At 33.6% G+C, this 18,276-nt stretch overlaps 2 protein-coding genes across 2 annotated transcripts in view; both read left to right on the forward strand.

The window, feature by feature from the left end:
• The first annotated feature begins 1,029 nt into the window (after window positions 1-1,029).
• On the forward strand, window positions 1,030-1,473 carry LOC115879488. Its single transcript, XM_030896389.1, has one exon. The coding sequence runs from the start codon at window positions 1,030-1,032 to the stop codon at window positions 1,471-1,473; it is 444 nt and encodes a 147-aa protein (XP_030752249.1).
• A 97-nt stretch (window positions 1,474-1,570) lies between these two features.
• LOC115879489 overlaps window positions 1,571-18,276 on the forward strand; it is a 62,224-nt gene continuing 45,518 nt past the window's right edge. Inside the window, exon 1 of the mRNA XM_030896390.1 lies at window positions 1,571-1,817. Within this exon, the coding sequence (XP_030752250.1) occupies window positions 1,571-1,817 (247 nt within the window). The remainder of the gene's footprint in view (window positions 1,818-18,276) is intronic.

Here is an 18,276-nt window from a genome sequence, read left to right on the forward strand (position 1 = left end):
ATACAAAAGGCATATTGGTGGGACAGAGAAATTGAAGAAAAAATAAAACAAAAGAAGGAAACGTATCAAAAATTACTGCAACAGAAAGACGAAGATACCAAAACAGAATATAAAAGAATAAAGCCTGGGAAAACAAATGTGAATATATTGACAGACAAATAGGAGGCGCAAGATGCTCCGAAGCCTGGAAAACAATAAAATCAATTAGAACAACAAATAAATCAAACATCGTGCTAAATAATATATCAGATCACCAATGGCTACAATATTTCCAAGAACTTTTGACGGAAACCAGAACAAATTTTCTAGAAGAAGAAAAATGCACTGTTTTTAGAGGGAATCCAGCTATCTATCGAACAAGTAATAGAAGCAGTCAAAGGAACCAAACTCAAAAAATCTCCTGGACCAGATGGAATACATGCAGAGCTGATCAAATATGGCCCACCAAAACTCTTCGAAATGCTTAGAGAACTATTTGAGAGATGTCTAAATGGGGAAACGATACCTACAGAATGGAGACAAGCGTATATATCGCCTATCCACAAAAAAGGTGAAAAAAACGACCCAAAAAATTACAGAGGAATCGCAGTAATACCAACCATAGGCAAAATCTACTCAAGGGTACTTAAAAACAAAATCGAAGAGGAGATAATCGAGAAACAGCCAGAAGAACAGGCGGGTTTTCGAGCTGGACGATCGACTGTGGACAATGCTTTTACTCTCAAAATCACTCTGAGAAAAGAATACAGCGTAGCAGAGAGACCCATGTCGCTTTCATAGATTTGGAGAAAGCTTACAATAGTATACCTATCTCAAGGTTGTGGAGAAAATTTAGAGACCAATCCCGTGTTGATTCGGGCTACACAGACCTATTATAAAAATAACTCTGCAAGAATTAAGATAGGAAATGAGGTTACCAACTCTTTTAATACAACAAAAGGATTAAGACAAGGATGCTGCTTATCTCCTACACTGTTCAAAATCTACTTGCACAGAGCTCTGCTGAATTGGGTGAGAAAATGCAAAAATATGGGGCTAAGAGTGGGGGATGACACATTATTTACATTGTTCTTCGCAGATGATCAGATAGTTATTTCTGAAGACGAAGAAGATCTCAGTTATATGATCAGAAAACTACAAGAAGAATACGAAGCCGCAGGTCTTCAGATGAATCTCTCGAAATGTGAATACCTTATAGTAGGCAATGAAGAGATAAATGACCTAATCTTAGACACTGGCACGATAAAAGGAGTTAAATCGAATAAATACCTTGGAATAATATTTAATAAAAAACGAAACAGCGAAAATGAAATACAAGAAAGAGTAAATAAGGGTAGAACAGTAACCAGAACATTGAACTCCCTTCTCTGGAATAAACAAATTAAAAGATCCACAAAAAAGCGCATTTATAGTAGCCTAGTCCAAAGTGTAACCCTACGGTTCGGAAATATGGGATGTTACAAAAGCCAATAAAAATAAACGTATGGCAACTGAAATGGATTTTTTAAGAAGCTGCGGACGATCAAAACTAGAAAGAATAAGGAATGACGACATACGAATGCAGATGCAAATGGATAGACACATACACGAAGACATAGAAAAAAGACAACTAACATGGTTTGGACATGTGAAGAGAATGAACGTTGACAGATGGCCCAGAAAGATATTAGAATGGACGCCTTTAGAAAGAAGAAAGAGGGGACGGCCCAGAAGGAGTTGGCGGGATGACATCAATCAGGCGATGGCCGCGAGAAACTTAGATGAAGACGAGGTTTTTGATAAAAGGATGGAAATTGGACGGAGAGACGGCAATAGCTGTAGAAATCCGTTATATACGAGTACATAATATAATTTTAGCCGACCATATCAATAGGTTTGGTAGGCTATTAAGATCGGCAAATTTTTTTTTAATTTCACTCAAAATGAGTTATTTAGGTCATAAATTACCTAAATACAAAATATTTTCATGGTGTCTGTCTGTCTGTCTGTATGTCTGTCTGTCTGTAAAACGATAACTCAAAAACCGCTAAACCAATTTTAACCAAATTTGGCTCAAAAATACTGTGGCATCCGAGAATCTGGCCATTAGTTTTTGGTGGGGGTGGGGGTTGGTAAGGGGGTATGGGAGGGGATTAAAAATTTAAAAAAATCGTAACTCCAAAATTACAGTAGCTAGCGAAACACGGTTTTCAACTTAAGATTAGGAATAATATTTGCAACAAAATTTGTAATATCATCAAGATCAGTCAAAGTCGCAGTTTTTGAGATAAAAAAAAATGGAAAAATTCCTTACTTTGAAACTAAAAGAACTGCCTACCAACTTTTATTAACATATTTTAGTATGGGCGGCTATACGTGCCTCGCGGCGCCAATTTTTTAATAATAAATCAGTTATTTATTTTCGAGACTCTCGAAATTTCGAGAATTCCAAATCGAGATCGAGAAATTGACTTCGAGAAAAACATCGAGACGAGAGTTTGTTAATATCTCGATGATCGAGACGAGAAATTGCCTTCGAGACGAGATTTCTCGTCTCGATGAAACCCTACATGTGAATCATGAGTGCACTCTGATTGTGCCGGATATAACACCGGAACGTATAAAAAAGATCGCGCACACTATACCTACACGGACCAGCACGGACCAGACCAGTAAAATCTACCGGTGAAGGTGACCGTGTTATTTAATAGAGTAGAGCACACTAGACCAGTACCAGCACGTACCGCCACAAGCCACGACCGTCAAAACACGTCGTGTCGGTCAGGGACAAATATGACCGGCAATATTTATGCCTGGTCGTGCTGGTCCGACCTAATGTGCGCACCGGCGAACCAGCACACCTCCACAAACATGCAAATATTGAAGGGTTCGTCAGTATTTCGAGTACGCTAGCTGGCTCAAGTCGCATGATGTAGGTTAGATTTCGTTTATTTTTGTTCGAACATTTAAATCGTTTTAAATATGAATGAAGAAAAGCTTATTTTACTGGTACAAAAGTATCCAGAGCTGTGCGATACGAGCCAAGCATTTTATATATACACACCAAGAAAGAAAAGATGCAATATGGGAGTCGATAGCAAAAAAAAATTCACAGTCCTTTACAAAGATGCAACCGGGGGGCATTGAAAATGATGAATAAAAACGTAAAAATATGATTAGTGTTAATATGAGTGTATTACATACATATGTTTAAATAACGAACTTAACAAAAAACAACAGATTTAAAGATTCACTGAAAAAGTAGTAATGTTAAAATTAAATAAAACATTATCAATAATAATTATGCGATCGCACATATCCGTAAAACAAGCAAGCAAAAAAAGAATTCTTACGGAAAGTTACACTTTACGATATAATTTTTTAACTGTTAAAGACAAACCCCATTTAAACACAAAACTTTTTAATACCTACTACTGTATCTAAAAGATTTTTTTTAAATTGCTAAATTCTTAGCCACGCTTCTGTTTTTCTTGGCTGTTGTGCGTCACGTCACAGATTAACAGGCCCACGTTTGCACCACAAGGCGATGCTGCAGACCACTAGGTAGACCGGTCGTAGAAATTTATGTTATACAACTTGTAGCCAATCTACACAAATGTTATCAAAAACTTTTTTTCTTTTAAAATGTGTTCAGATTTTGTAAAAAGTATAAGTCAAAATCGCAAAACTTAAATTACTAGCTTTTTCTCGCGACTACGTTCGCGTTACACCTCGTGTAATGCGTTCATGCATTGATTTAAATGATTTTTTACTTATATATTATTTTTTTATTTATAGAGAGCTAGTGAGCATAGATGTTTTTTATTTTTCATCTTTTTTTTTTATTTATTAAGAGCACTAATACTGTCTTTATAGGTTATTTTTTATTCTTTGAAGGATAATTGAGGAAGATATATTTCGTTATGATGTCACTAAATAAACCCTTGTATAAAATTTTATACTGTCTGGTTTATAATGTTATAATATTGCATTTTCGTACAGCAAACTTTCATTCCCTATTCTACTCTCTAAGGGTATAAATTTCATAAATTCGCTTTACCTTTGTGCCCATTTTTATGTGTATAATCCAGAGGTCACCAAGTTTTATATAAATTTTTACTAACTTTACCCATTTGGTTGATGAATTTAAAAAAATTCTTCTAATTCTTTTTGTAGGATTTCATTCTTCTAGACCAAATAGTAAGGAATTTTCTTACAACAAACTGTTCCGAGATAATTTTACTCTCTAAGAGGATGAATTTCCTAAAATCGCTTTGTGTAGCTAATTCACTAATGTCGTTTAAACGAACCTTTGTGCTAATATTTATGTATGTAAAGCTGGCGGCATGAACTTACTCTAAAATATCTAAAAACGTAATATATAATCTAACTGACACACCACTGACAAAGACAAATAATTTATATCTGGAGGTATTGTGTGTAGGTGTTTTTCAGGCATGTTTTAGTATTTAGTCGTTTTACACAAAGAAATAGCCATTAAGCACTATAAAAATACTTCATAACAAATCTACACATATATACCTTTCATTTAAAGAAAGAATCATCAAGATTGGCAAAGCGGTTTCGGCGGGATGGATGCAACAAAAAAACCCTTTGAGCTTTTATATATGTATGGATTAATTATTTTTCCAACATATTTTACTTTGCAAATTTTTATAAATATTCAGACTCGCCAATATCGTACTCCACCGTGTCCAGCCTGTTTAGCCAAACGTAGGCCGAGTCCTCTTCGGCGGCGTCGTGACCCTGGCCGAAGGAAGAGTCTTGAAGACGCTCATCCGCGCATAGGAATAAGTTGACTGCGTAGCGTATTGCGTTTTAATGGATTCTGAAACTTTCTATCTCATGTATAACATGTTACGCAAGTTTATTATTTTAATCTCGATTTTAATAGATAAATTTGTGAAATGCCACCTGAATATCTTCCGCCATGACATGTTTTTACTTTTTTGTTATGGTAAAGTGATTTGTATAAACTTTATTCAATAACGTATATTTTCCTCCATTTGTGATTTTTTAATTTTAAGCGAAAATTAAGTATAACATTTTAGGAAAAAGAAACACTGTAATATTTAAAAGAAAAACTCTTTCTATAGAAAAAGTCTTTATACTAACCAGAATCCGGTGACATATACGCGGTCTCACCGGAAACATTACTTATTACTTCGCATAACTTGAAGAATATCTACTTTTAATAATAAACACTTCAGAAATACACCAGTAAAAACATTTATTATTTGAGATTAAAACTCGAATTAAATTATAAATATTAGTTACCTATGTTGTTATAGCTTTTATAGGCCTGTTTAACGACTTAATAAGTTACCTAGCGAAAAAATCTGTGCGCGTACCTACCACTATTGTTACAGGTTAATTCGTTAAAGAAATATGTTACACAAGTTAAAAAACGCTAAAATTTTAATGGTATTACTTGTGCATTATTGGCCTTATAATGTAATTTGTTGGAATTATATCTTCTTTAAATATAATTAGACTTTTTAACGACTTTTAAGTTACCTAGGAAAAAATCTGTGCACGTACTTACCAGTATTGTTACAGGTTAATGCGTGAAACAAATGTGTTACATATTATTCGTAGTATTAGTGGTATCCTTGTTTGTGGTATTATATTGGAATCAGCTTGGCATTAGTGGGGCATTATATGAGAAATTTTGGTATTTAATTTGTATTTTTGGCATTACTTTGGCATTAGTATACAGACATTTGTCAGCGGTTTACTCCTTGTAGATAATCAAAAAGTTTTTGATAAAATTTGCTTTTTATGTCAGATCATTTCTATGAAAAATTACATTAGATTTTTATTAAAGACGCTGGGTAATTAAAACATTGACTAATAAAGCTTGTCGACTTTAAATAAGGGGTCACGAAATATCCTCCTTGGAATGTTTGGGTTAAGGGGTGTATAATAAATTAATCGTTGTTTTATAATAAAAACCATAAAACATTTATAAGTAAAATGTTTTAAAGTAAAAAAAGTAAAATAATGCAATGGTTGGATATCTCTCCTTTATAATTAGGTGACTAAAAATACACTAAAATAATTAGAAGAAAAATTTTGTACTTATTTAGTAATTACGTAAATATTAATTAATTGAATTTCTAGTCTATTTTATTTTATGTACAAATATATTATTAAATTTTAAGCATTAAGTAATAAAACACTTTGTGCCCTCTTATATCGTAAGAGGTTACGAAATATACTCCTGGTTACACCCCTTACAGAAAACAGTGTAAGGGGTGTAAATAAATTGTATAATCACTGTTTTTTATAATAAAAACTATAAAACATTTCTTATTTGTGAGATTAAAAAAACAAAACAATGCATTGGTTAAAATAAGTACATTCATTACATATGTATGTTATAACATAATATAGCCATTACTATTATACTATTATTATCAAAATAATATGTGTGTAACATATTGCTTTAACGAATTAATCTGTAACAGACATTTATATGCCCAGTATATTTTTGTTTAACAAACCAATCAGGAAAAATCCAAAACCTACCGTTATAGGAGGTATAAGATGATTAAACTTATATAATGACAACTACTTATCGGATAACAAATTAATTACTACTGTCAGCTAGTTCAGCTACTGTCTAGGTAGAATATACCTAGAGTACCTACACCTACCTATGATGTAGGTAGATTAAAGCTTATTTTGACGTTACCTCTCACTTCGGTGTCACAAGCTGAATTTTTCAGGGATGGAAGTACAGTACATGATGTGGGGACCCTTATTCCGAAAGTACAAAATTAGACCGGGTAAAAGGGCACTATCATCAAAAATCGATATATTAATACCACCGTATAGAGAAAACAAATACTTATTTTTTGATCCAGTACACAATAAAGTCTTCGTAGGGAGTAATTTTTTATAATTATTTACGAAAAAACATTTCCATTAGCGCTTATGACCAAAAAAAACTTTAAACATGAATAATCATTTCAATCATGCGAAAATTTGGTTTAAAAATATATTTTTTAATATAACTTTCATTTAACGAAAACGAAGGCCTAAATGAAAAAAAAGAACAATTTAAAAGTTTCGCTTATGTCTTGACAAGGTATCAAAGCAAACCCCATATTTTTTGCTTTTAAACTATTAAAGATATATCAATAAACAATTAGCGATGTAATGGTTTTTGCGCGCGCTGGCCGACTGCCGCCGCTGCGCCGAGATTTCCTATACCCTTGTATATATGACGTCATGGTGTGGCAAATGTAGCATTTTAATTCGATTTGGGCTCCCTTATATAGGATAACAGAAACATTTTCAATGTTAAAAAATAATCAAATTTGATTTGTGACATTCGAAAATATTGGAAAAACTTTTTTTCGAATCTTTTTAATTCAGGAAACAAATGATGAAATTCGCCATATTGCTTTCTCTTTTGATTTATAGGGTGAACCCAAAATCTTCTTTTTTTCTTAGCTTCCTTCTCTTCCTCCTCTTCTTCACACACCATGGCTAAAATAATAATTTCTTCGTCTGAACTACTCATTTTCAATACTTCTATGTTGCACGCTCTAGTAGTTGAGCCTTGACAACTGTACTTTTTTCGAAACTCTCGCTTATGTTGCTGGTCTGTGGCGGTAAAGTGTGCGACGTCATGCAGGATGCAGGTTTGTGCTGTGCTGGTCCGTACTGGTCCGTGTAGGTATAGTGTGCGCGATCTTTAATGAGTGTGCGACTACTGAAAATAGTCTATCTAATTTACTCTTTTAATTAATATTGGGATACTTTTTAACATTGAAAATGTTTCTGTTATCCTATATAAGGGAGCCCAAATCGAATTAAAATGCTACATTTGCCACACCATGACGTCATATATACAAGGGTATAGGAAATCTCGGCGCAGCGGCGGCAGTCGGCCAGCGCGCGCAAAAACCATTACATCGCTAATTGTTTATTGATATATCTTTATTAGTTTAAAAGCAAAAAATGGGGTTTGCTTTTGATACCTTGTCAAGACATAAGCGAAACTTTTAAATTGTTTCTTTTTTTTCATTTAGGCCTTCGTTTTCGTTAAATGAAAGTTATATTAAAAAAATCTATTTTAAACCAAATTTTCGCATGATTGAAATGATTATTCATGTTTAAATTTTTTTGGTCATAAGCGCTAATGGAAATGTTTTTTCGTAAATAATTATAAAAAATACTCCCTACGAAGACTTTATTGTGTACTGGATCAAAAATAAGTATTTGTTTTCTATACGGTGGTATTAATATATCGATTTTTGATGATAGTGCCCTTTTACCCGGTCTAATTTTGTACTACTTTCGGAATAAGGGTCCCCATATCATGTACTGTACTTCCATCCCTGAAAAATTCAGCTTCTGACACCGAAGTGAGAGGTAACGTCAAAATAAGCTTTAATCTGCCTACATCATAGGTAGGTGTAGGTACTCTAGGTATATTCTACCTAGACAGTAGCTGAGCTAGCTGACAGTAGTAATTAATTTGTTATCCGATAAGTAGTTTGGTTTGGTTTGATAATAAGACTAATTTCTTATAATATATAATAATAGCTCCCGTATTTAGCGTTTAACGCCTTGGGAGTAGCCAGGTACAGCTTGCTATACTAGAGCCCTTCGGTATACAAGGAAGGTAATGTGGCTAGCACTACGCTTCAACCGCCTATTATTACCTCAGGATTGTGAATCCCAAGTACTCATTTAACGCTGAGTCGACCTAGGTACCCAAACTATTTTTATTTTAATAAAAAATAGTCGGCTGATGAAATGCCGGGTGTGAGAATCGAACCCACACCTTGAGATTGGTAGACGAGAGCCTGTACCTCTACGTCACCGGGCACCATACTAATTTCTTCTTATTGGTAATAAGACTAATTTCTTCTTATTCTTTTAAATATTACAGTGTTTCTTTTTCCTAAAATGTTATACTTAATTTTCGCTTAAAATTAAAAAATCACAAATGGAGGAAAATATACGTTATTGAATAAAGTTTATACAAATCACTTTACCATAACAAAAAAGTAAAAACATGTCATGGCGGAAGATATTCAGGTGGCATTTCACACATTTATCTATTAAAATCGAGATTAAAATAATAAACTTGCGTAACATGTTATACACGAGATAGAAAGTTTCAGAATCGATTAATACGCAATACGCTACGCAGTCAACTTATTCCTATGCGCGGATGAGCGTCTTCAAGACTCTTCCTTCGGCCAGGGTCACGACGCCGCCGAAGAGGAATCGGCCTACGTTTGGCTAAACAGGCTGGACACGGTGGAGTACGATATTGGCGAGTCTGAATATTTATAAAAATTTGCAAAGTAAAATATGTTGGAAAAATAATTAATCCATATATATATAAAAGCTCAAAGGGTTTTTTGTTGCATCCATCCCGCCGAAACCGCTTTACCAATCTTGATGATTCTTTTTTAAAATGAAAGGTATATGTGTAGATTTGTTATGAAGTATTTTTATAGTGCTTAATGGCTATTTCTTTGTGTAAAACGACTAAATACTAAAACATACCTGAAAAACACCTACACACAATACCTCCAGAAATAAATTATTTGTCATTGTCAGTGGTGTGTCAGTTAGATTATATATTACGTTTTTAGATATTTTAGAGTGAATTCATGCCGCCAGCTTTACATACATAAATATTAGCACAAAGGTTCGTTTAAACGACATTAGTGAATTAGCTACACAAAGCGATTTTAGGAAATTCATCCCCTTAGAGGGTAAAATTATCTCGGAACAGTTTGTTGTATGAAAATTCCTTACTATTTGGTCTAGAAGAATGAAATCCTACAAAAAGAATTAGAAGAAATTTTTGAAATTCATCAACCAAATGGGTAAAGTTAGTAAAAATTTATATAAAACTTGGTGACCTCTGGATTATACACATAAAAATGGGCACAAAGGTAAAGCGAATTTATGAAATTTATACCCTTAGGGAGTAGAATAGGGAATGAAATTGGGAATTAACGAAAATGCAATATTATAACATTATAAACCAGACAGTATAAAATTTTATACAAGGGTATATTTAGTGACATCATAACGAAATATATCTTCCTCAATTATCCTTCAAAGAATAAAAAATAACCTATAAAGAGAGTATTAGTGCTCTTAATAAATAAAAAAAAAGATGAAAAATAAAAAAACATCTATGCTCACTAGCTCTCTATAAAGAAGTAAAAAATCATTTAAATCAATGCATGAATGATTCGAGGTGTAACGCGAACGTAGTCGCGAGAAAAAGCTAGTCATTTATTAAATTATTTTATTTAACTCATTAATTTTCATTGAAAAGGAATTTTTGTAATTCGCCACTATATTAGTTAAAAACTAAGAAATTCATATCAAATTTAAGTTTTGCGATTTTGACTTATACTTTTACAAAATCTGAACACATTTTAAAAGAAAAAGTTTTTGATAATATTTGTGTAGATTGACTACAAGTTGTATAACATAAATTTCTACGACCGGTCTACCTAGTGGTCTGCAGCATCGCCTTGTGGTGCAAACGTTGGCCTGTTAATCTGTGACGTGACGCACAACAGCCAAGAAAAACAGAAGCGTGGCTAAGAATTTAGTAATTTAAAAAAAATCTTTTAGATACAGTAGTAGGTATTAAAAAGTTTTGTGTTTAAATGGGGTTTGCCTTTAACAGTTAAAAAATTATATCGTAAAGTGTAACTTTCCGTAAGAATTCTTTTTTGCTTGCTTGTTTTACGGATAGGTGCGATCGCATAATTATTATTGATAATGTTTTATTTAATTTTAACATTACTACTTTTTCAGTGAATCTTTAAATCTGTTGTTTTTTGTTAAGTTCGTTATTTAAACATATGTATGTAATACACTCATATTAACACTAATCATATTTTTACGTTTTTATTCATCATTTTCAATGCCCTCCGGTTGCATCTTTGTAAAGGACTCTGAATTTTTAATAATTATTGATTTACCCGATATATAAACAACATATTTGCTGATATTTTGGTGATATTCCAAATTAACTACATATTACAAGGACATATTACGTCGACAGAGATTTTAGCATTTTTTAAGCTTTCTTATGGCATACTACATATGTGCCACTAAAGGCCCGTCCAGACGAGCGACTCAGTAGCGCTACTGCGTGGCGCCACAGAGTGGCTCACATTGTTTTGCCATTATATCCCACATATCTTTAAGAAGGCGTTCAGACGAGCGATTTTGTGTCGCGAGGTGGCGCGTCAGTGGCGATCGGTCGCCGGTCCCCGCCACGAATCGCGACCACCGGTCGCGTATTCTTATCCAGACGGGCCACTTTCACATTAGTCAGCATCCCGCTTCACTACTGGATATACATTATTCAATAAAAAATGGCTTTCGACACAGATCGATTTCTAGCGCCACCGTGTGGCGCTACTGAGTCGCTCGTCTGGACGGGCCCTAACGGCGCTTTGAGATGGAGCGGACCGTCCGCGACTTCGAGCAAGTACCATTAGTTTATATGAACAATTTCACATGCTCCGTCCGGATGATTTTGTCTAGGGGTCGTCATTTTCTTGGCAACTTCTTGATCTTGTCTTGATTTCAAGACAAGAAATTATTTTTGGTTTTCAAGACAAGACAAGAAATTACTTCTCAAGATCAAGATTTCTTGACAAGAAATCAAGAAAATACTGAAATTTCTTGAAAATATAAAATAAAAAAGAAATACTCATTTACTTAGGTATTTGTATATTATATGAATATCCATTAATTAATGATGGATAGAAAAATTATTAAGTAAAAAATATTTGTACGAAGCGGCACTTTGTCGGTATCCAATGTCCAAAGTTGACATAAAATACGTCCAAAGTCGGATGTCCATAGTTGGCATACTGTGGGCCAAATTAAATTGGAACCTTTTTTAATGCCTAATAATTTTTTAATTTTTAAATGTTTTTTTTATTATTTTATGTTATGGCCTACGATGTTAGAATAAAAAAAATTGCAAAGCGGGTCTACTTCAGTGGCATACAGAGTTTTTGAATTAAGGTAAAACTTTTAAAATAAAAAAAAATACATTTTAATATACGCCACTGAAGTAGAGTAGCTTTTAAGCTGTACGCACACTGGTGCGATCACGGCCGCGATCACGATTTCCACGCGGCCGCGGCCAAAAGTTGCTGAAGAATACATATGAGCCGTTTCACATTGGCGCGATCGAGTTTTGGAGACGCAGCGGCCTGGCAGTGGTCTATTCTGCGGTGGCGATCAGATTCAACTTGTCGAGTTTGATCGCGTGATCGCGACCCAACTGATAGGAATTTTCCGTTATTTTGTGTGTTTTTTCTTGTTGCAATTTAGAAATGGAGTTAACAGAGCAGCTAATTAAGGCTGTAAAGAAACACAAAATTCTATATGATTTATCCGATCCAAGTTACAAAAACAATAGAATTAAAAATAAAAAGTTTAAGACAAAATTGGAGTTGCAATTGGATTGGATAGTACATCTGTATACACTTTTATTGTTTAAGTTTAAATATTGTAGGTAAATATTGTCAAGGTGTATTACTGGTTGCATAACTGCATACTGCTAAAAATCCTGGCGCATTCGCCAGAAAGTAAAGAAAATTATAGAATTCTTTAGAAAAATCTGGAAACAACCGCCAGGGGTATATAAGGCCCGCGCTTTGACAGTTGGACAAGTTTAAGAAGTTAAAAAAGTTTGAAGTCTAAAGTCTGAAGATAGTCTGAAGTTTGAAAATACCGCGAAAGTTAGAGTAATAGTAGTTGCATAAGTTGTGTTGTAAATAGTATAAGTTGTGTGTACAGAGTGAAACAAATAAATTCGTTAAGTATTTTATCGTGAGTTTAAATAGTGGACCCACGGAATCCGTAACAATATTTAAGAATGTTTTTTTTTGGTATACATAATTCACATTTTTAATTTGTACCTATGTATACCTACAGGATAGCTCACTACAATAGGTACGGCGGTGAACGTGAATGCGTTAGTGTGTGCTAGAATGATCGCTCATGTTATCGCTGCCCGGATCGTGATCGTGATTGCGGCCGTGATCGCACCAGTGTGCGTGTAGCTTTCTCATTGTTGTTTTGCCTGTTTTTATCAGTAGTAGTATTATTATCACCGTCACTACTGTCAAAGTCACTAATTAAACTTCTACCTCCAGGTATCTGTGGTGGTAGGTATTCTGAAACAGATTCAATTACGAATGGCTCAGATTTGCTGCTCAACGAACCATCACAATCACTAATTTTAATGTTAGATTATAATAATAATAATTAACAAAATTATGTAAATCTGATAATTTTGGCTACTATAGTATAATGAGCCCAAAGTTTTTGAATTTTTTGAAAATTAGATGCCTGACCCTCGATTTTACGCATAAAGCATAAACATCATATTAACCAATCTCACCGCGACTTTTAAACAGGGGGTTCCCCTTTAATAAACGAATTTTAAACGGGGGTTCCCCTTTAGTCAAGATATGAAGAAATTTCAAGATTTCTTGAATCACGACAAGAAATCAACTCTCAAGAAATAGTCAAGATGAGATTTTTTTGTAATTCTTGAAAATATTTCAAGACAAGACAAGGAATTGCTTGTCAAGACAAGATTTTTTGTCTTGCCGATCCCTAATTTCGTCCGACGGCTATCTTGAAAAACACCCGGACGAACAGCGCGGACGGTTCGCGCGGACGCTCCGCTTCATCTGAAAGCGCTGGAAGGCAATCTATTTATTTTATTCGCAATAATCAACATTTAATTTTTTTGCAATTTTTAATTTTTAAACTACTCCCTCACTTCCTCTACTGAATTTTTAATAGAACGCTTTGTTAGGTTAATACTCGTCACAGAAAAAAAATCGTGGGTGTTTGGGAAGGCTTGAAAGGAAACAATGTTTTTGCGACGTTTCGCGACTTTATTGTCGCTTCTTCAGGCACTATAGGAGAAGCAGTTTTTTTTTTAAAATATCAAAATAAAATTAACTGACCACTTACCCAAAACATATATTAATCCACATTATGCCTACAAACATTCATGGCGATTCCAACCACTAACACTAAGACACATACAGACGAATCGAACAGAGACTTAACGGATATTTTTGGCCCGATATACACCGATGCTCAGTTTGTGTCGTACTGACACCAGTTGAATTAATTTCGGTAGCAAAAAATTAATACTAGAGCTGCCACAAGTTAGTTTTAAAAAGACTTAAGTCTTAAGTCATTTCTAAAATCAAAATGATTTAAGTCAAGTTCAATATGAAGTTCAAATGACTTAAGTTTTAAGCCTTTGACTTAAATCATTTTCTTTCAAGTCAAGTCATTTTTGTAAAGACTTTAAAAAAATCATCATCAGCAGATGATCAAGACTGACATGGTTAGGCAAACGCGCGTCCAGTGTAAAAGTAAAAGTGTTTTGGTGTATTGTGGTGCTTTAGTGTTTTATTTTGCTGTGTAACACCAAAGGTCCCAACCCCCAACTCTAACAGTAATAAATAAAATAATAGTAATAAATACGATATAACATAAATATAAGTCATTAAAAACAGATTTAATGTATTTTAATGAGTTACCTAAATCCTTTCTTAAAAAAAAACTTAAATATTTTTCTATTTCGGAATAAAGACTTAAATTTTAAGTCTTAACTTAAGTCGACTTTCGAAATATGACTTCAAATGATTTAAGCCAAAAAAAGACTTAAGATTTCTCTGAGCTTGCAGCTCTGGTTAATATTTATAGTAAATGAATATGGTGAATAATGTTAAAGTATCACGAAGTAAACATAGTCAAATCCATAATGTCCAAAAGAAAGAAGCAACTTATAATGAAAAAAATATTACAAGGTTTCTTTTGGGCCAGATATTATTGTGGAGACGTGACAGAAATCGTAAGTTGGTCCTTTATATCACAAGAAGAGCAACGAAAGAAATAAAGAAAAAGACGACGAGTCAGGTAAAAGAAACAGCAGATAAAAATGAACAAATAGGCTTGCAAGGGTACTCGGTGTTCGGTGTGGGCGAAACAAATTACAAATAAACGAACGAAAATAAGATGCTTACGAAGATGAGAGGACAAGACGTGGAACATTTAAAAGAGAAATTTAATTAATTAGGTATGGTTAGGAAAAAAGGACACCGTCAAATAAAGGAAAGACGCAAATATGGATCTTTATACACAGAGTGAGTCCTCGTATTTTAATAATGCGTTCAAAGTAAAGGAAGTGTCTTTGAAAATATTTCATTTTCTGAAGATAAAGTTATTTTATACCCTTCCTAATATAAACTGTATTAAAGAAAACAAGACAAGTAATTAATTTATGGTTAAAGAAAGACAATGAAAAAATATGTCGAAAAATAACTTAACAACACCAAATATTTCTTAATTTTAAAATAAATAATTTTATAATTAATTATATTTAACTAAAAATGTGTAAAAATAATATAAATAAACTGCATAATACTTTTAAAAAAATAATATTAATTTTTGTTATGTGACGGTTATGTTCAATAAGAACTCTTAAAACAGAATTACTTAGAGCGCTAAAGATTGTAGTTTGTAGCTTGTATAGAAGGAGGGGAGTTGTAGTCACCGTGACCATAGATTTATTTTGTCCCCTTCTTTTGTTTTTTGAGTTATACAGTGCATACAGTCTCAGGGCTTCGACAAAAGCACTCAATGATGAGATGTTGCACAGAATCTGCATTCGCCGTTGTTTTTTAGCTTCATTCTACTGCGGTGTCCATTGAGCAGGCAGTGTCCAGAAAACTCGTGACGATCCGAAAATTGTTCTTACTTAAATCAAGAAAACTCTTTTTTTTGACGGTCGTAAATACTGAAAAATTTCCTCGAGTATCTTAGACCGTTGGAGGATATATCATTAAAATATATCTCATTATAATTATATTTCTTTATATAATTATGAAAGAAGTGATAGCTTCTATAAAAGAAAAATAAGAGGCTTTTTAAAATACACTGTAATAAAATTAAATGTATTGCTCATGCATTTGTAGAAGTTGTATGGCAATCGCTTCTTTGATTTTTTACAGAACATAATATTACAGTCCGTCTAGAAAGTATCCGGAATTTTATATTTTTCTGTAACACTCTAAGACAACACCAATCCATCACGTAGGTTGTGCCGATAGTAGGCTATGACCAAAATCGCATGGCAACACCATCTGTCAAATATTGTTGATTGTAAACCGGCTTAAGATTTGAGAAATAATGTCGCAAGTAAAAAAAAAGGGGAATTGGTGGAATATATGTATAGAAAAGGTGTTCGAAACGTTAAAAAATTAGTGCAATTGACTGAACTCGGAAAAAGTGCAGTATATGAGACAATAAAGGGGATAAAAAATGGCACAGATATGAAGCATGGACCAGTTTCAGGAAGACCGCGTAAGATTCGCGAAAACAATTTAAACGCTTTAGTGGCATTAGGACTACAGAATCCGCGCCTAGGGTTTCGCAAATTGGCAAACAGATTTGGAAGTCAGCGAAAATTAAAAGGGTGTCCGGAAACCGTCATACATATCAAGGAAGCTAAAAAAATCCCTGCAATAACACCTCTACTAAGGCAGCGAAGAATGGATTTTTGTTAACGTTTTCAAAATGTTACCGTTCAAGTTTCAAAATTTCCCACTAAAATAATGGTTTGGGGAGCAATATCTCAGCGTGGTGCTACACCTCTGTGTATAGTTGATGGAACTGTTAATAGTGCAAAATATTGTGATATTTTAAATGGTTTTCTTCTTGAAACGGCTCATGTTTTACATCCAGAGGAGTGGCGTTTTCAGTAGGGTAATGCAACATGCCATACGTCTGCCTATACTCAATCTTGGATGCAAGAACACTATTTGGCAACAATTCCATAGCCAGCAACTTCACCAGACCTTAATCCCATTGAAAACATATGGGGTCTAATGAAGATTGAACTGGAACGAGCAGCTCCACGAAATAAACAAGATTTGATTCGCTCAGTTTTACAGGCCTGGACTACCGCCACTGAAATAATGAAAATGAAATAATATTATGGTGTGGTCCTAGTTTCGGGTGTACCTGGACGTTTAGTTAAGTGTTTGGAGTTAAATGGAGGTTGTATAAGTAAATAATTAATTTGTTATAATTTTTTAACTCAAGTCCAAAAAATATATATCGATAATTGTAATTTTGCTTTCTTTTTTCCGGATACTTTCTAGACTCTAGACGGACGATATTAATAAACATAGGTAAAAATTAAAAACAAATTAAACAATAATCATACAGAAAGTTTGAAGTTTTTTGGTTTTACCCTCGGTTTTACCTCATTAATTAGTATTTGTTATCAGGTAGTAAATGTTAATTTTGAAGTTTAATTTGAAATAATGTCATTTTAACAGAAGGTCAACGGTTTTAAACAAAAAAAAAACTAAAGTGTCCTCGAATAGTTGTATTTAGACATTTTAAATAGCTTTTTCTTTGCCCTTTGTGTGTTTTTTTTTGCTTCCGACGACGCGCGACGCGACGAGAAGAGATATTATAAGCACCTACTTCCCGAAACGTTAAGTATTTTTTTGTCCGTTAGGCAAATTTGTTTACTAATAAATGATCTATCGCAGAAATGTTTACAAAAGTTATTATTTTATTGTGTAGATTTTCTTACAGTAGCGAAATATCCATAGGACATTTTTGGAAGAGGTAAATCCGCCACAGAGGTATAGACATTACATTTTTTATAGGAAATATAGTTAAATCACACCCAATTTTAACAGCAGCAGTAAGTACAAAATCAATGGCCGGTTAAATGTGATAAAAATTCGCCTCTTGACAACAGCCATCAACTAAACGTAAAAATTATATTCAACAATAAAATTTTCCATTCACAGGTTAGTTTCATAGATAGTAAATTCATGGTTCAATCCAACGCTAAATTTTAGTTTGAGTAATGCCTTCGTTCATATCTCCAAATACAAAAACATTAAACATTTAAACAAGCTTGTAAAGCTTCAGTTAAAAATTTATTAACTTGACAATTGACAATAGATTGCCGATTGTATGGGAGGGATGAATATATGGTTAAACTTTAATCTTAGAAAATCATCAACTTCATCATCATCATTCTCAGCTTATTCAGCCATTTCCAAATTATGGTGTAGCCTCCCTCAAATTTTTAGATATTGTCTTTGTAGTTGAGCCCATTGTTGTCTATTGTTGGCTGTGCGGGTCCAAGTTATCTCTACTAATTTTCTAATATCATGGTCCCATCTCAGATTTGCTCTT

This window comes from Sitophilus oryzae, unplaced genomic scaffold (genome assembly GCF_002938485.1).
Source record: "Sitophilus oryzae breed Bouriz unplaced genomic scaffold, Soryzae_2.0 scaffold_1576_pilon_pilon, whole genome shotgun sequence".
NCBI lineage: Eukaryota > Metazoa > Arthropoda > Insecta > Coleoptera > Curculionidae > Sitophilus > Sitophilus oryzae.

What these genes read in the sequence shown, in the direction of transcription:
- LOC115879488 (XM_030896389.1), top strand. Translation starts at nt 1,030, where the DNA reads ATGGGGCTAAGAGTGGGGGATGACACATTATTTACATTGTTCTTCGCA.